At 45.8% G+C, this 19551-nt stretch overlaps 1 protein-coding gene across 1 annotated transcript in view; it reads right to left on the bottom strand.

Moving 5' to 3' along the window:
* FAM135B (family with sequence similarity 135 member B) overlaps nucleotides 1-19551 on the bottom strand; it is a 172915-nt gene that overhangs the window by 31028 nt on the left and 122336 nt on the right. The window contains exons 7-10 of the mRNA XM_059901473.1: nucleotides 10581-10734; nucleotides 8052-8101; nucleotides 1530-1685; nucleotides 497-570 (exon numbers count right to left, since the gene is read on the bottom strand). Coding sequence (XP_059757456.1) covers nucleotides 497-570; nucleotides 1530-1685; nucleotides 8052-8101; nucleotides 10581-10734 — 434 coding nt within the window. The remainder of the gene's footprint in view (nucleotides 1-496; nucleotides 571-1529; nucleotides 1686-8051; nucleotides 8102-10580; nucleotides 10735-19551) is intronic.

Raw genomic sequence — 19551 nt, 5'->3', positions numbered from 1 at the left:
CCCTTCGACTTTTCTGAATGTTTTTAAAATTTTTCCAGAGGAAGTCAAACTTAGATATTCAGCTGTCCTCCTAATTAGGTAGTTCAGCCTTAATTCTTATGCTAAATGCATTTCATAGCTGCTGCAAAGTCTCAGGTGAATTTTTTTTTTTTTTCTGACATAGCTTGTGCCCACACCACCTGCTTCTAATTCATTTTGCAAAGAGGACTCAGCACAGATGTCTTCAGGGACCTAGGAAGCCTTGATTCTGGCTACAGAACCATAAGGATACTCAACAACAACAAAAAACTTCGGCTATTGATCTTCTCTGCCACCTGCCAGCTCCTGCCTCTGCAATTTGTCTGACTCTTTTGCCTTCAGAGAAAATGCACCTGAATGTGCAGAGGTGGGCAGACTTCTCTCCTTCAGGATTGGAGATGAAGGGAAGAAATAACTTTGAACAAGAATGTCCTTGGCGCTTAGGGTTCACGATGTGGGCATGCAACTGGTTACTTACAGATTTTCCTGAAAGGTCAGCACTGCAAGTTTTTGGTGCTCCATATAAAAGAAGGCCTCGGAAAACCTTCGAACCTGAGGAATAAAATAGTATAAACAATGTAACTCATTGGGTGGGTTTGGCCTTCACTTTTTTTTTTTTTTTTAAACTATTTATTTATTTATTTTCGGCCGCACCATGCAGCATGAGGGATCTTAGTTCCCGACCAGGGATCGAACCCGTGCCGCCTACAGTGGAAGCGCAGAATCTTAACCACTGGACCACCAGGGAAGTCCCTAGCCTTGACTTTTTAAAAAGAAATTAAGGCTCAACGAGGGAAGTAACATATATTAGTATCAGGGAGAGCTTAGCCCACAACCCAGAGGTTCTGAAACACTAGTATTTCTACCCACCCCCAGCTGCCCTCTCTATTTCTGGTTCTTAGCACAAACCTGATTTATGGACACAGTTGAATGCATGTTTATGAATCTGCTCTTGGCTTGCGTTCTGTCGTTTTTACATTTAGGTCTTATTTCTTCTACTAGAATATGAGACCCTTGAAAACAGAGGCCATAAATAAATGCAGATGAAATAGAATGTGCAAAGCCAGTCATGCAAGTGTGTCCGCTAAGCACTTTGTAGACTTAGCTATTTGGTCCTCTTGCTGGAAATGAGAAGACCAACATCTTTTATTATGCATTAGTACCCACCACTGTGCACTCAAGCTGGTGGCAAAAAATGAGCTAGAAACAATGGAGTAGATGTGAAGACACTTCTTTGAAACACAATCAAAGCACTTCGTCATATCCCTGAGATTGGCTTGCTATCACTTGGTAGCCAAGGCAGGTATTTTTTGAATAGCAGAGCAAAGATTTGAAAGCCGAAGGAAGTTCATAAAGTTTCACTGCAAGTTCATGGTGGAGCAGGGCTAGCACTTGGGTCTACAGAAGTCAATCCCGACTTTTATTCTCTGCCCAATGAGCCAACTGCTGTAAAGCTTGCTTGAGAGATCACTGGTGCGTGATTACAGAATTTATACCATTTAACCCCTTACCCGCAAGGTGTGATGCTCCTGGGTGAGATAAGCGGTCACTTGGGAGTGTAATGTCACCGTGTCCAGGAACTGGGTCCACAGAGCCATCAGGTGGGAGGCCAGCTGGGCAAGATCCTTACTTATCTGCTCAGCTATCTTCTCTGGATTATTCAACATCTGGGGAGGCAAAAGGGTGGCAGTAAAGGACCTCTGCTCCACGAAGCTACTGCCGTCTTCCTCCTGAAGTCTTTACTGGCTTCTCTGCTTTTAACGAATCCCTCTCCTTTCTCTGGACTGTCCTCTGCATCCTATTACGTTCTGAACTCAGTACTCGACAATCATGATAGCTTCCACTTATTAATATCTACTAGTTGGCAGGTAGAACACTAGGTGTTTTTATATGCCCTTTCCTATTTAATCCCCACAACGAACCTTTGGTAGAGTTATTGTAGCCATCATTTTATACAAAAATAAAATGAGAGAGGATTAAATAGCACACCCAAGGTCACACAAAGCTGAGATTCAACTGGAAGACCATCTCACCACAAAGCCATGGCACTACGCTGCCTTTACAGAGTAGGCGTCGTAAAACATCTCCTGAGAAACAATAAAGTCTTTATAACCTCAGAGCATCTAACTTGCTAGGTGATTTCCACATGGCCGTGCTCAATAGACCCGCCACCATCTTCCCCCCATCACTCCAAATTTCTTAAGGAGGATCCCACGTTGTCTTAACAAAAGCTTGAAGGACCCAGTCTACAGAGGTCCGGAGCCCTTGGGGGAACTTTTGGCTAGCTTCAGTTTAGAACTACGAGAGCCGTCTGCCTGGGGGTAACTTTCATTGTGGAGAGGTGAGAAGAGAGATCACATCTCTGAGGACAGCCAGAGAATCAGTGGTCCAAGCCTAACACTGAATTCTACGCTTCATCACTTACCCACCAAGAATTTAATGTGCATCTCCCATATCCCAGGCACATGTTTAGAATACATGGGGGCACAAAGATGAATTAGAGAGCGTCTCTTGGGACTTCCTGGGCGGTCCAGTGGTTAAGACTCCGCACTCCCAATGCAGGGGGCCCCGGTTCGATCCCTGGTCGGGGAACTAAGATCCTGCACGCCGCGAGGCGCGGCAAATAAATAAATAAAGTGAAGTTCAGTAAAGGTGTTTTGACAAAAAGAGTGTCTCTGCCTGCAGAGAGCCTCATTCACCAGAGGAGATAGGAAGGTGGGTTAACCATGAGGAGTATAGCCAATATTTTATAACTTTAAATTTAGTATAATCTGTAAAAATATCAAATACTATGTTGTATACCTGAAACTAATATATTGTAAATCAACTGTATTTCAATAAAAATAGGTTTATACCATCCCTATCCTTAATATGCTTAAAAAGTCAACTTAAGAACACTGAAAAAAATAGAGAGTGGTGGGCATGTGTCTGTCTTGGAAGATGCAGCAGGACACATAACCACTGCTGCTTCAAACCCATCTCTGAGCTCCTTCTTTGCCATGTGCCTCAGTTTCTTCATCTGCGAAATGAGTGTGCAAAGCAAATAACCCTTTATTGGGTGTAACAATGTATGAGGAGACTAAGTTCAAAGCCTCACTTGAAACGTTGAAAGTTCCCTTCCCTCTTCTTGGACTAAAGCCTGATGCTAGTATAAGGCATCCTGGGTGGAGCGAAGCATCTGAGAGTAAGAAAAACAGAGAAGAAGGAATCTGACACTCTGTAGGGCTCTTTAATTGTTGGGTATTGCAGCTTTGTAATTAATGACTAGCTTCCAGGTACAAGGCATCATTCACCTGTAGTGTCTCTAAGCTGCTTCTTCCAAGAGGAAAGATCAGTCTTTGGTGACAACACAAGCTACAAAACTCCAAAACAAGAGAATGGCCCTAACTGTCTTCTGATGTAAGCACTGTTTCCATCACTGGCTCTGTTGGGAGACAGGGACCAAACAGGGAACGTCCACTCTTGGTTCAGTCCCATAATCCATGGCCCAAAGTGTTAAGAGGCAGAAAAGGAAGGATTGGGTTGGGGAGAGTAGGGGATGTGATTGGCCACTGGAAAACCTCTAGGCTGGAGAGTAAGGCTGTTAGATGGTCTATTAGTGGCTTATCTTTAAATTCTCCAACATGTTACCCTCACTAATGGACGCCAAGTTCCTGCATCAGCACCGGACACCTTTCTGCCCCTGACAACGTTCCCGGCCTTCCCTCTGGCTACCTTCCCTCTGACCCAGTGCTGCCCATGGCTCCAGCCACACCAACCTGAACACACAATTCTTTCCAAGCACCAGGGCCTTGATCGGGGCTGCACGTTCTCCTTGGAATGCCTACTCCCTCTTCCAATCTCCTTTCTCCCTCTCTTCACCACTCTGGACTTGTCTGTTCTCCACCAGGTAACTGTTTCAGAAGCCAGTGCAGTCCCCCTTGTTCCTGATGATTCTCTCAAAACTTCTACCGTGTTCCACGTGTAAGCCTAGCCTCCCTCTCCTTGCAGTCTACTTGACCTTGCACAGACTACTCTCATGGCACCACTCGCCATATGTTGCTTTGGTGCCCTCCTTTGCCTGCACGCCGAGCTTTAGCCTTCTCAATATTCTCGGTACCTACACCGTGGCTGATGGATGATGGAAACTCGGTAACTCTTTATTGAGTCAGCTGGTGACTTTGCATCAGTGAGAGGCACCCGTGCCTTAGGAACTGGACTTCCTCTACTGGCCTTCTTGCCCTGACACCCACGGCTCTGCCTTAGGAACTGGACTTCCCCTACTGGCCTTCTCGCCCTGACACCCACGGCTCTGCCTTAGGAACTGGACTTCCTCTACTGGCCTTCTCGCCCTGACACCCACGCCTCTGCCCACCATCCACTCCAGCAATACTGGCAAACACAGCATGAATTCTGAGCTCAGCCCCCCGAGAGGAAAGGAAAAGCCATTCATTAAATGTGTCTTTGGGAGCATTATTTTCTTCCCCGAGCTGATTACAGCAATGGTTCCAGATAAGATTAAGGAAGCTCCTAATTAAGCCACAAGAGGACCTTCCTGCTCTCACAGAGGCCTGGACCTGTTCAGTTACAGACGATGGGTGTGGAAGGGTCTCTCTGGCAAGAAAAAGAGAAGCCCTTCACGCTGACAAGGAGGCGGTCTGGACCCAGTGCCATTTCAGGTGAAGCTCCTGAAAAATATACAGCCACCTCTGCCGTGCTTTTCACGTGGGTCTAGCCACACTCCTTTGCTCATTTACTCACCACCTCCGCCCCTTGCTCTGCTTACTGAAGTCTGAGCTTGGAGTATGCCGAGCTCTGGGAAGCCAAAGATAAATATGTCCAGTCCTGGAAGGGGCACATGGTCCAGTTACAGCTATTTATTTTGATAGTTAGACCTACAAAGTACTATGAAAGAGATAGGTCCTGAGCGCTGTGAAAGGGTCATGGAAGGCTTCCTGGAGGAGGTGATGCCTGCATTGCGTCTTCAAGGTAAGCAGGTGTCAGGTGGAGAAAAGCCTGCTTTATACGCCCTGAGCTGGCCGCGTTCTCTCACCATGGGCTGCACACTGAATCACTGGGAGACCATAAAGCGTTTGGGCCCATCTCTGAGGGTAGGACCCAGACACCAGGATTTTTCCATTGCTGTCTGGTAGACACTCAGCATGATTTGAACCTGTTTGCTGTACCAAAGCACGAGGCTGAGTTTCATTAGAACCTTTCCACCCGTTACGGAGAGCACAAGCCATCCCTTTTCTAATCAGGCTGCACAGCGGAAATCCTGATCGTGGGCTCCAATCACCTTTCCAGCCCAGACCCCCACAACTGGCTTCAAAGGCTCCCTCTGCAGCAGTGCTGGGCCCCGAGCACCCATGGTGCTTCCGTCAGGTCGAGTCTCGCCCTGGCTTTGCGTGGTTGTTCCCTCCCCGCCTCGCTCCTAACGTCATCTAGAGCCTCCGGTGCTCACATAGGCCCCTCGTCTTACGCTTCCTGGTCCAGCACTGATGCTACTGACAGCTCCCGCCTCATGCGTGAACTAATCTGTTTCACCCTAGGCTGTTAGTCCTGGGGAGCTCTCTGCCATCTTTGTCTTTGTTGTATTCCCAACAAATAGTAGAGTAGCTGGCACATCGTAGGTGCTTAAGAAATGTGTACAAGATTCACACAGAGAAAAGGTGCAGATGAACTACTCCATGACTGTAGAGCTCTATGTTTTCAAATTGTCTTAAATCACCTGAAACAGTTTCCACTGCCCAATCCATCCTTGAGATGGATGCTTTTGTGACCATGCGCTTGGTTGACCACTAGGTGGCGATGTCCTGCCTCGAAACGTTCTGTGGGCTGTGAATGTGTCTTTTGCGGGGGGTGGGGGGCGCGGGCAGGGAGGAAGCTTTGTTTCTCTCACTCCCAGCACCAGGCCAGCCCTTTAGCAAACCACAGACCGGGCTGTGCTCCTCGCCGACTCCCCCTTTCCCTCCGTGTCACCCAGCTGCATCCCTGCAAGCAGTCAGCTAATTTGGTTGCTCTGTACCAAATAAAGCCTGAGGCAACACTGTCACTCAAAACCAGGGGCCTTTTTCCTGCAGTTTGGGGGCCCGGTACCAAAGGAAGCAGGCAACCCGCTGGGTTTTCATGAAATATATCTAAGAACTCATTGGCAGCCTGAGCTGTGGCCTGAACCACTGCAGGGACCAGATGCATCAATATTGCAGTGGCTCACGGATGGCCTTGGGTTCTGCCCCACGCCCACCCCTTAGTGGTTCAGGGACCACGATGCTCCTCTGTGTCCACTTGTGGCAAAACGCGTGGGGACATATCCACGTCTCCCCCTGCACTCGCAGGCTGCGGTGGGGGAACCCCTGGTGCATTTGTACGTTTCAGGGGTACAGCATAATGATACATGTACATACTGCGACATGACGGCCACAGTAAGGTTACTTAATACACCTATCACCTCACATAGTTACAATTTTCTTTTTCTTGTGATGAGAACTTTTAGGATCTACTCTCTTGGTAAATTTAAAATATATAACACAGTATTGTTAACTATCAATCACTACAGTATTGTTACTAATCAACATGCTGTATCCCCAGAACTTACTTATAACTGGAGGCTTATACCTTTTGACCACCTTCACCCATTTCCCTCACCTCCCCCCACCCCCCCTGGCAACCACCAATATGGTCTCTGTTTCTATGAGCTTTTTTTTTTTTAGATTCCACATATAAGTGAGATAATACAGTATTTGTCTTTCTCTGAATGACTTATTTCACTTAGCATCATGCCCTCAAGGTTCATCCATGTTGTCACAAATGGCAAGATTCCCTTCTTTTTGATGGCTGTATACTATTCCACTGCGTACAGACACACTGCATTTTCTTTACACATTTGGGTGGACACTCAGGTTTTTCCCATGTCTTGGCTATTGTATATAATGCTACAATGGACATGGGGGTGCAGATACCTCTTCGAGATAGTGATTTCATTTCCTTCAAATAAATACCCAGAACTGGGATTGCTGGAGCATATGGTAGTTCTATTTTTAATTTTTTGAGGAGCCTCCCTACTGTTCTCCACAGTGGCTGCACAGATTTTCATTCCCACCAACAGTGCACGAGGGTTCCCTTTTCTCCACACCCTCTCCAGCACTTACCCCTTGTCTTTTTGATGAGAGCTATTCTAACAGGTGTGAGATGCTATCTCATTGTGGTTTTGATTCATCTGGGGAACTTTTAATGAAAATGCAAATCCCTGAGCTCTACTCCCATCTACTCTGTTTCAACCAGTTTAGATGGGACCCAGGCCAGGGTGCGTCTGAAGTCCAAATGTGTTTCTACTGAGAGGCCAGGGAGGAGAAACACTGGTTTAAAAGATAGAAACGTCAGTTTGCAAGGAGACAGTCTCAGGAGTCCTGCTCTGAGCATCAATTAGCTGTGTCACCGACCCTGAGCTACACACTCCTTTCCATCTCATCTGGCTCTCGTTACATGAGGATAGCAGTGCTTGCCCAGACCATCCAACGCGATGGGATGTCAAAGCGTTCCAGAGATTGTAAGTAACAGAACAGCATGCATTGGCCAAGTACTCATTAAGCACATACTCTTAATACGTGATTGATGAACTTTTGGCAAATGCAAAGCACTGTTTTCAAAATCATCATCTTCATGGAAGCTGGCCTCCTGCCATGTGTGGGCCATCTGAGCACAGGTGCATTGTTTCTGTCACCCTCCGTGAGAAGCACGTAGCCCGTAGTCAATAAACGTTTGTTAGATGCGTGGGTAATAGACAAATAAAAAGTGTGAATGTCAGGGAAACCAAGACCTGTTAACCTGTTTGGTGTTTTTCAAAATATCTAGCACGTGGCCAGGCACACAACAGGTGTCTAAGAGACACAATGATTTAGGGCAGTGGATGGAACAGTATTTCTTCAGTTTAAGATCTAACGTGAGGTAACCGGTCGTGTCTTTTCATCTCTGATTTCTACACCAAGCAAGCAACTACGTTTGTCCCACATAACTACTGCCATTCAGAACTAAGGAGTCAGTTTCCTAATTACCTGTAGCTCTGAGCACAGCTGAGAGAGTGTTTCTTCAACAGCAAGTGACTCTAGGAAAGAAAAAAAAACCCACACAATTAAATGGACACACACTGAATTGCAGAATTTGTTAACGGAATGAACGGAGCACAGATTTCAAGTCGGCACTGAAGTCACAGAAAGAAATACAGCTTCTGTGGACTTTCCTTATCTATTCTGTCTAAAGGGTCCTGTTTATAAAGAAGGTGATTTGGAGCCACGTGGCTTCACACTAGATAAAGGTCAACATTGTTCCATGGATGCACTTCTGAGAAACAGAAGAGCCCCATGTTCACTTGGTGTGGTCCAAAGCGATTCCACATTCTGTTGTGCTTTTGCGGGTACGTACGCACATGCAGGCACGCACACGTACACACACGTCTGTGTGACGCATCTAGGACCTGGATCTGCATCTCCTTCGTACAGGTGGATGTTCGGAAGTCCAGGGAAGGTGGGTAGCAGAGCTAAGACTACTGCTCAGCGCCACCAACTCATCACAGCCTTCCACACTGGCCACAGAGAAGCCCGCAACCCCGCCGTCTTACAGCTCGAACTGGGTGGACTCTGGCCACTTGTGGTTTCACGGTCGCAGCTTTGCCTGTGTTTGAACTTTCCCCTAGTTCCATGAGGCTGTGGTCAGACCTTGCACGTGGCCGACGCGTGGGTTTTAATTAAAGCATCGTTGCCAAGGTGAGTGCAAGCAAACCTTCAGTTCCTTGCGGTCCTCACGGATGAGCACATGCTGCCCGCCCAGCAGCTGTCCTCAGCTCTGTGAGCCCCACGAGGCACAGTGCACTTTTATCACTGATCGTGGCTGTGCGCTTGGGGTCTGGCACAATGCCTGGTACACAGTAAACATTCAATAAAAATAGGGTGAGTGAGTGAATGAACAAATAAATTCAGTTCCTTTGGGTTAAAAAAAAAAAAAAGTCGGATGTGAGGGCGATCTGGCTGCGACATCTGTCACCCCATTGATCGCCAGGGTTGATTCGGCTGATCTGGCTGGCTAGGCGGGTGTCCCCTTCCTCCCTCACCGCTCCATGTGCGTCCCTCCCGAAGCTGCGCGCTCGGTCGAAGAGGACGACCTTCCCCGATAGAGGAGGACCGTTCTTCGGTCAAGGGTATACGAGTAGCTGCGCTCCCCTGCTAGAACCTCCAAACAAGCTCTCAAGGTCCATTTGTAGGAGAACGTAGGGTAGTCAAGCTTCCAAGACTCCAGACACATCCAAATGAGGCGCTGCACGTGGCAGTCTGCCTTTCTTTAAAAAAAAAAAAAAAAAAAAAAAGTCGAAGCAAGAAGCCAACTGCTAAGACACTGCCTTCATTCTCTGAGCTAAACTGGCTCTGAACGGTGTGGGTCTCCTTTGAGTGCATTTGACCTGAAAAATTTCAACTCCAAGATCACGTGCTTCAAAGGGGGCATTAGAGCTGGCAAAGCCAGACGGTAAGATGGCACCAGAAGTCAACGCAACAACGTTACCCTTACTCCTTCATCCTGAGCACCAAGCACTGTGTGTGAGGGATCTGGGGGGCTTCTGCCCTCAAAGACCCCCAGTCTAGCGGGGAAGAGAAACATGCAAATAAATGATTGTTGTGTGGTGTGTTCAGTGTAATAACGGATAATGCACAAGGCCATCAATACTGCCAGCGCATGATTATCTCCGCAGGGAAGGTCTCAGGGTGCAGGGAGGGAAGTTGAGGTTCCTTCGCAGCAGGATTGTTATTACCCTTGAATACCAGGCTAAGGATCTGGCTTCTGTTCTAGGAGCAAAGGGCCTCATTGGAAGACTTTGAGCAAAACCACAACCCACCACCTGCTGTAAATGAGTGTGACCTGATATAAAGACTCTGCCCCCGGCATCCCTGAAGAATCTCTGTGCTCCTGTCTTGTCGTGCCACACATTGTGACCCTGAGCAGTCACTTCACCTCTCTGAGCTTCAGTTCCACCATCTGTCAATCAAGGGGGATGAGGCCCAATGATCGTGATGTCTGACGATGGACGAGAAGTAATTCAGCCCCAGAAAACCAAAACCAAATATGGTGACTACTGAGAGCTTGCTAATATCATCCAGATGAAATATGTATACATGTAGAAATACCGACATATATATATGTAGGATTGTTTTACACTCTTGTAAGTGGCAGTACAGTAACTACAGCCTAATTAAGGAAAAGGCTGTAAACAGGCATTTTCCCTTAGAAAGGAACTCCACATTATGTACCCATAGCACCAGGTGGGTAGTAGGTGCTTAATAAATGCTTCGTGGATGAATGAATGAGTAAATGAACGTGACTCGAGGTGCTTGCGTCCCTTCTCCCTGCATTGGCACGTCCAAGATTTTCTCCGGCTAGAATGATGTCGAATACAAAAAAAAAAAAAAAAATCTGAAACGGTGCTTGCTCCTGTGACATTTACAAAAGCACACTGACTTTTCTCGAGCCTCAGTCCAAAAGAGGAAGAAGTTCGGTCGGCTGCTGGGGTGAGTTTTCCCCTGTGCCCGGCCCCTTACCCAGCTCCATGCGTGGCAGCTCGGGGATGTCCCTCATGATGGTCAGGAAGTAGGCCCGGAGTCCTCGGTAAGCGTGTAAGAGCAGGAAGCACAGCTCCCGGTGCCACTTGTAAGCATGCTGCATGCAGTTCTCGGAGGGCACGTAGAAGCTCCCCTGCAGGGGAAAACAGAAACGCAAGCTGAGGGCTATCCCCCGTGGCCAGGTCCTGAGCAAAACTGCGAAGCGGTTCAAGATGCCAACCAAAGAGGTGGAATCTCTTCCCTATCCTTCTGTATGCGGAAACCATTGAAACTGGCCAAGCCACTATCTTACTGTGTTCAAATTAACATAATAATAGTGATAATAATATTAGATGATGGTGATGATGAGGACACAGACCTCACAGGTTTGGGGCAACTGAATGTCACCCACTTACAAGCCTCCTTCTCTTGCCACTGTAAGAAGAAACCATGGGACAGACTGAGGTGGGCTCCTTTTCACAGGGAGATAAGGCATTTAGAAAGACCTTTGTATTTATGGATGAATACACCGTGCTGAGAAGGAGAAAAATGCTTTGCTGTAAAACAGGAAGTAGTTGTGAGTTGCAGTTCTCAGTGTTGAAAGTGTAAGAGGCTGTGGATGTGCCCATGCGGTGTGAGAATGCTCTGTGCATTCTACTGTGTTGGCAGCTGTAGGACGCATTAGAGCAGTAGAATTACACACATGTCATTTGTCTGATGAGGAAAAGATGCCTAAGTCTGCAGTTTACTTGGAGGCCCAGACATGATGAAAAAGGAGGACCAGGACAGTTCTGACTTTCTTGCAACCCCACTAGAGAAGGATGGCTTGGGGTGAATTTCAGGAAGGATTTGTTTTAAGAACGGAAGACGGAATCTCACCAGGATGGGTCTGGGCAGAATAAGGGAGGCACTGAGTAGTAAGCTGGAGAACTCCGTGGATGTAGGAATCTACTGCTCATGTGATAAGAGGAGAGCAAGCAAATGTCTCTTCATGAGCCGTCCAATGCTTCCTAGCCTGTCCTGCTGGGAGAAACGCCAGGTGGGGTGTTGGTGGAATCGCATCCTCTTGGTTTCTGTGAGTTGGTTGACTTGCATAGTTGTCGATGTGGCAGCCTCTTGCTTCCTTTGTTTCCTTTTTTCTTTGCTGCCCTCTAAAGAGGGTTGAGTTGGTCCAGCGGGGGCAGGACAGGTCTGCTAAGGGTCAAGAGCCACCTGAACTTCATCTATACTCCCAGTGATGCCATGAAGGCAGACAATGGTGGGTATAGTTATATTCGCTCTCATCACTACATCATGATAGTTGGGTCCTGGCATGCAAGGTGGTACAAATTAGGAAACCTGGATGGAAGTCTCAGGTCTGCCGTCACCTCACTCTGAGACGGTCTTAGATTAGTTCCCTGGGAGAAAGACTGCAAGACAGAGATTGGCCTGCAGGAAGGTCATGGCATGTGCTCTCGGGAGCAACGGCCATGGGAGAGTAGGGTGGGGCAGAGGGAGGAGGTACGCTGCGCTGTCATGCAGGCGCAGGGACCTCAGTCGATCCCAGGGGGAGCTCTGGACCTGCAGCTGTCTGGCCTTGAGACAGGGGCCGGGTCTTTGTACCCATGCACTGACTGTCACTGGGCATGGGTTACCTCGGGGAGGAGGTGTGACCTTGGTCGGCAGCTCTCCCAGACAGGGCAATTTCCAGAGAGGGACTTGGCCATGTGCAGTTGGCCACCATCACCCTTGGCAGAATGAGGAAGGAGTGATTCAGGCCTGAAGATGGAAACTGGGCACCACAGAACTCCCTGGACAAAGTCTCAGCAGCACCCTTCACTCCCCGGTGCCTCAAATTAAACCTGGCTTTCCGTTATGAGGTCCCTTCTGATTTGAACGTAACAGAGACATTCAACAAGCTTTGTCATAAAGACTCTTCCATTTCATAAGCAGAAAATTCAGTCAGGACATCTGTGGTTGCCAAGCACTCAGGGTTACTTGTATATTCCCACTTCTCATCTTTCCTATTATATTAAGATCAGAAGTCAGTACAGTGGTCGGAAGACCAGCAACGCTTGTGCATAGCCGGGTGTGTGTGTTGGACTCCCCAGGTCTACAGAGCAAGAAAGAATCCACTATTCGTGAAACACCTAGATATTCCCATCATACTGTATCTCACTGGATGCTTAACAGTCACCTTATAAGGCAGATATTCTAATGTTGGTTTTCAAAATAGAATACAGATATGGGAAAAATCTCAATATTACCAAAGGAAACACAATATAAAGTTTCCTATTCCCCAGAGTCCAATCATTTTCTTGTACATCCTTCTACAATGCTTCTATATGCATACATACCTATGTGTATATATGTGCACTTATATACATATATGTCCTAAAAACACACAGAGACACACTCACGTTGAAAAATGCTCTGGATATTTCTTGGTTACTCATTTTTATCACTTAATGCCTTGAAGTTCTTTCTTCTCAGACCAAAGAAGTGATAGCGACTCCAATTCCCATTTCATAGATTGAAGACTGTGGCTCAAAGAATCTAGTGAGTTGTACAAGTCACTCTGCTTTGCCCGCAGCGGAAAGGATTCTCAAGTTCAGGTGCTCAATGAAGGCAGGCCTTTCTCATCTGCCATGTGTGCCTTTGAAAAGCATGGCTGGCCGAGGACAGCGGCTCAGCTAGGTCTGCTTACTTTGACATAGGCATTAATACAAGTCCTGCAGTGACTCCATTATCTGTGACTAAGCAGAAATGAAAGCAGGCAGAGGATTAACAAAGGCATCAGATCTCGCAGCTCTGAGGCCACAGCCTGTTTACCTCAAACAGCCCTGAACCCTCCAATTTCTGGTCCTGCTCCCTGCTCACAACTGCATTTTCTTATCACCAATGCCTCCTTTTGACAGTGCTCCAGGACCCACGGAAGAGGGCAAGGGATCTACAAAGTATGTTACTAAGTTTCACTTTTAAGACTAGACACCAATAGCACATGGATTTTTCGAGAGAGACATAAAGAAGATGTTGGAGAATCTTCATAAGGCTGATTTGATAGGATTATTGAAATAATACGAAGTCAAAGTGTTAATCCAAAGAGAGATCCTAAAAAAATTTGGCTGGAGATTATCATAAACAAAACCAGTGCCATTTCCCATAAACACTCAACAGCACGACTTTAGGAAAGTGAATGATTTGCCACAGAAAATCCCATTAGCCGGCCCTCCAGGCCCACAGAGCCAGGATGGAGGAGCCAATGCCCTCTGCCCAATCTCCCCAGAACAAAGAAAGAACACTTCAGCATCCCTCCTTTTCAACAGTCTGGAAAGGAGACCCTAAATAATACGACAGGATTCATGCAGGGTAAGCAGAACATCAGGCTGTGTGCAAACTCACAACGGAAGGCTCCTGACCAGGGCCCCCCCCACCCCCCCGCCCCACGGCATCATCTGTACAACATCTGTAAAAAGGGAATGATAATAATCTGACCTTTTAGGGTTGCTGTGAAGGATTAAACAACAACACTCGGGTAAAACACAGACTTATGTGATGTCTCAGTGCAATGTCAGGGTGCACTAATCTTTTTCAATTAGGACCCACCCACTGATGGCCTCTGGAAATGTGTCTATGGATTATGCAGCTCAAACCTCAATGGTCATCCACATAGAAACCTGCAAATGGATTTTAACTCAATGGAAGTCTTCTGGGAGCCGTGCAGGGATAAAGTTTGGTTAGAACACAGAATCTGGAGTCAAATAGGGTCTATTCCTTGCTTGTGGACTTATCAGCGTGACTCAGTTGGTCCTCAGCACCTGAAATGTTAGTTTCCTAACATGAAAAGTGGGGATAATAATAAAGTTAAAGTGTTTAGTATAGTGCCTGGTTTATATTAAGTACTTGTTAAATGTTAGAAGTTTTGCTTTTTAATTCATTTATTACCTAACAGAGGTACCCTGCCATCAAATCAGACCTTTGTATACGTGCCTCTCGAATGAGTCTGCATCTCTACATCTAATTACTGCCCTGGGCTCTAGAGCTCTATTCCAAACTGCTGATTAGATAGCTTGCCTGTTGTCACAAACGCATCTTGAAAGGAGCTTATTACTGCCCCCCTTACCTGAGCCTTCTCTTCCTTCTGGTCTTCGTTAATGGACCCACCTTGCCCAACATCCAAGAAAGCCAGGGAGTTCCTCTAGTCTCCAGACTTCTTTCTCACCCCAAGAACCAGTTATGAAGTCCTGAAAGTTCTAAAATGCTCTTGCCTCTACCCTTGTTTGAGTCTTCTCTATTGCTCACTTTAATTATTAACACATCCTTCTCCTGGGTCTCACTGCCCAGGTCTTCCCTTTCATCTGCAGCACCAGTGTGTTCCCACTGTCTACAAGATCAAGTTCTTTTTCCTTAGCATGGCATTCAAGGCCTTGAGCCCCGATCACATCTCCTGGCTCAGCGGCTGCCTCTTGTTTCACTCCAGAGTCCACTAGCTGTTCTTCCTTCTTTTAAGGGCCTGTCCCCTTGCTGCCTAAAAGTCACCACCAAGAATCAGGTCAATGTCCTGTTCTTTGTGAACCTTCTCCAACTGCTCCCTCCTCTTGGGTCCCTTGCACATACCTCATTAGACCACAATTATTTCTGTAAATTTCTCTCTCTAACCCTCCCTGCACACTTTGAGGTTAGACAGTATGCTATTTGTCTTTGAACCTGACACACCTAGGACACAGAATGCAATGACTACATGAACAGTGAATGAATGAATAAATGAATTGTAGCATCCTCTAGAGGTCTTGGCAGCATCACGACAAAATGGGCTTGGTGAACGTAGCCCCAGATTGAAGGTCCAAATTACCTTCACTTCCCCCTACTTAAGAACTGTGGAGCTTTCATGCAATTTTGGAATTTGGATTTGCTAGACCACCACAATAATCATGCTATAGATATTTATGTCCTACAGAAATATACTTATTTATACTTTATATGAAATATGTATACAGTCTGATTTTTACTAAGCATGTGGTAAACACTGGTAACTTTTCATTTAATTCAGACACACCCATAAAGGCAAAACACATTTTTGTACAGAAATATCAGTCATCTTCTGTGTTACAGTTATGGGAGAACGCACAAATGGAATTGGTTTGTACTATTCTGGATGTTTCTTTGAAAAAGGAATGCAAGCTCAATCAGACCTCAAAATCTAGAATTCTATTCATAGTAGCTACTGTTCATTGTATGCCTGCTGTGTGCCTGGTATTATTTTTTTGGCCCCTGAATTCCTCTTCTTGGCGATTCAGTGAGTTTTTCATTATTATCTTTGTCTTTAACCAATAAGAAAATAATAATATAACTACAACAGCATTAATAAACAGCTAACATTTATTATTTGACTCTATTAAAAACCAGGCATTGTTTAAGTGTTCTATATGTACTAATTATTTAATTCTTCTGCCAACCTGATGAGATAAGCACAATTATTTATCCCCATTTTATAGACTGGGCAACTGAACCCCAGAGTGATAAACAACTTGTCTGCAGGTCTCATGGCGTGCGAGAGGTAGATCAGCAATGCAGACACAGTCTGACACCGGAAACCACACATTCCTCGTCTTAATACTCAACTTAACCTTCGAATTGAGCTTCAGGACGTTCAAATGGCCTGTGTTCACACATCCAGGAGGTAGAAGAGTTAAGCTTCTAACCCACGTTAAAGCCTAGATTTTAAAAGGAAATCAGCTCTGTAAATCACAAAGGGAATCAAACACCCCCTTTGTTGCTATCTTGGTTAGCAGTTCCCAATTTTTGTGTCCCGACACACTGGATTGTGGTGACTAACTGTGAACTGAACTACAAGTATTTGTTACCCCAAAATCGTTAAAATATAGAAATCACGGATGATTTCATGTTACTACGACTTCGTCCAAAGCTGTTCCTGCCGCCCTCTTACCGACACCCCACAGAGGTTCCTTCAGCAGTAGAAAAATAGAGTGAGCATTGTCAGGCTTGGACAGATGGGCAGGCATGGGGTGGGAAAGGTGACTGACAGTCCCAGGTCTAGGTCACATTCCCACCCAGGCACCTGCTCCATTCCACAGGCATGTGCTTGCTGCCTGCCGTCTTCACATGGCTCCAGCACTGAAGCATCGTACAAGCAACTGTTGAATGATCACAGAGAGATCTACATGGCTCCAGCCATAAAAGAAGTAAACTTGGGTTTGTGTTTCTCTCCCTCTGTAAGTTTGTTTTGCCCCGACCTCCCCTCCTGGAAATCAGGAACAGAGTATTATTCATCTTCTATTCCCAGCTACTTCCACATAGTGGGCAATCCATTCATGTCGTTGACTGAAGTGATATTTAGAAAGAATGAAGGGTCACAGTGAAGCTGAAGAGCTACTCTGTAAAAGGCTATCATGGGGGAGTTTATGACATAATGTCCCACTGAGTGGAGCTAGAGCCAATGGCTGGAAGTTCTAGGAAGGTACACACTGTGGATGAGAACACTGCTTCTCCACTCTTGATGTGTTTGCAACGTGGAGGGACATCCGCTAGCATCATACTCCCAGCTCCTCTCTGCCCACTTACTGAGCAAAAGGTGAGTTTGGGATAAGAAACTAGGTTCTTCCCTGGAGTCTTCCTCTCTTAGTAGCAAGTCCTCCTTCAGAGGCATTTATCTCCATCACCTTCAGCCCTGGGGGAAGCCTGGTAGATGAGGTGGTCTTCAAGGGAGCCCTACATTTGTCTAGCACGGCTGTATCTGATTAAGTAAGTAGTCAGTTCTAGAGTTCAATGTCCGGGAACCCCCTTGATCAAAGATGTAAACCAAATGATCTCACATCTTGGTTTGAATTCTAGTTTGTCTTATTTTGTCTTATTTTCCAATTGGTTCAGCACTCAGTTAAGGGGAAGAAGGTATTGTGTATCAGTTCCCCTTCACACCCAGCAGATTTGATCTCGTTGACAATGAAGTCACTAACGTTAATACTTCCCTGTGTCATACTACCTGGGGTGCTCAGGAATAGAGGGAGCAAACAAGGAGAGTTGGCCAGTGTTGGGTTAGAACAGACCAGTGGATTTCAATCACTATTTGGAGAAATCCTGGGGGTACCTTAAGCAGTAAGAAAGGGGCACGGTGGGTGAGGAACCCACTTCATCAGAGCTTTTCTGTTCACAGCAGCTTTATGATGGTTTCTGCACAGCATTCATTTGAAAAAGAAGTCCTTAGTTAAAAAAATAAATAAAATTTGAAAATCACTGGACTAAGCTAATGCCCCTGAGTGCTCAGCTGTTCTATTGTAGTCCAGAAGACAAGTACAAATTGTGTAGCTGAAAATCAGACCTCAACAGTCCTTGTTGTTTATTGTTTTCCTTCCTGATTCCTAATTATTGTTTTCTTTCCTCTCTGTTCATAAGCCTGTTTTAAACAGCAGTTTTTAAAAAGATACTTTTTGATTCGAATTGCTCCAAAATGACAGTGAGGTATTTTTTTTTACTTCCATTTTGTGGGAAAAAGCAACAGAGTTCCATAAAAATTCAGTGGACTTGGAATTACAGGAAAGACCTGGGGTCAAGGGGTTAAGTCCTGCTTTTGCTGTTGACCAGCTTCAGCACTTCTGACACTGGCTTAATTGTCCTCCGGGCAAGAATGAGGATAAAGGGGAAATGTTCTTTGCCTTCCATAAAGTACAACAAACACATGGTCCATTAGTCTTATTATCAGTAAGAACTCCGTGTGAATCCTTCCACTGATGTGCTTAAGTGATGGTATTTTCTTTAGTAATTTGTTCAATTCCTATATAACTAAGAGATTTTGACCTATTTAAAACTTTAAAAAGTGTAACTCATTAGTAATTAGATAAGTTGACATACTGAATCTGTATAATTCATGACCATCTTGTAAGTTGCTTTGATGCTTATGATGTAATTTATGATGTAATTTGGGTGGATGCATATATTGCTGCTATTGATCCGTTTGACTTTAGAGAACTGTGTGTTTATATTAGAAGTATTATGACTGGGAGTCCCATTGGGTGTCTTCAGCTCATCAGTGGGGTCAGTCCAATTCCGTTTATTCTCATGATCTTAATTACTCTGTATTTGGTGCTTCCTGTGTACCCGTCGTTGTGCTAAACACTTGAGCTCCAAACATTAACACACCCTGCCCCCACCTGGAAGAACATATGCTCAAGTTAGAGGAAATGGGGACAATAATGCCAAAGTGTAGTGCAACGTGGTAGGCATCATACTAGAGGAAACCTCAGGAGGAAACTTTCCATGCTATGAGTGCGTGGAAAGGCGTAGGTAGGGAAGGTTTCCTAGAACAGGCAGTGCTGCAGTTGAATCTTGAAAGACTAGGCAAGTAGAGCAGGGATGAGAGAAGGCACCGAAACCGTCACAAACAAAGACAGAGAAGGAACAAATTAATAAAGTGCAGGAAAATATAATCAGTAGCGTGCGGCTAAGGTAAATGAATCCAGGAGAGAAAAGCAGGAGATGATGCTAGACAGACAGCCTGGGGTCTGGGCATGGAGGGTCGGGCATATCACGCTGATCAAAAATCAGTTCCCAGGCACCCAGAGACACAGAGGAAACGGACATGTGTGCCAGTGTGCCCGTCAGTGGGGGATGGGAAGACACGTGTCGAGCCCTCTTCTATGACTCTGGCTTCTCACTAGTCATTGCATCTGGCCCTCCAAACATGTAGGGAAGTTGAAATCATGATGTAAATTTGCAAAAGTCGAATGGTCCAGAGACATTAAGTAAATGGCCTGTGGTCCCATAAGTACTAAAAGACAAGCCCAGGATTCCAAAACAGCACAGCCTTGGTCTGTTATCCCACAGGGTACTATTCTGAATGCCCCAGCATCAACATCTTCTCAACTGAAGACAAGACAGCAAGAATAGGGATAATAAAAACAGCAGGAGTAAGGTGAAATGGCCATCAGATACACTGGATTAATTATGTAGCATGTGAAGGGTCAAGCGATTAATACTT

Source organism: Balaenoptera ricei, chromosome 17, assembly GCF_028023285.1.
Source record: "Balaenoptera ricei isolate mBalRic1 chromosome 17, mBalRic1.hap2, whole genome shotgun sequence".
Classification (NCBI taxonomy): Eukaryota; Metazoa; Chordata; class Mammalia; order Artiodactyla; family Balaenopteridae; genus Balaenoptera; species Balaenoptera ricei.
This window is presented reverse-complemented; position numbering and strand designations above follow the sequence as displayed.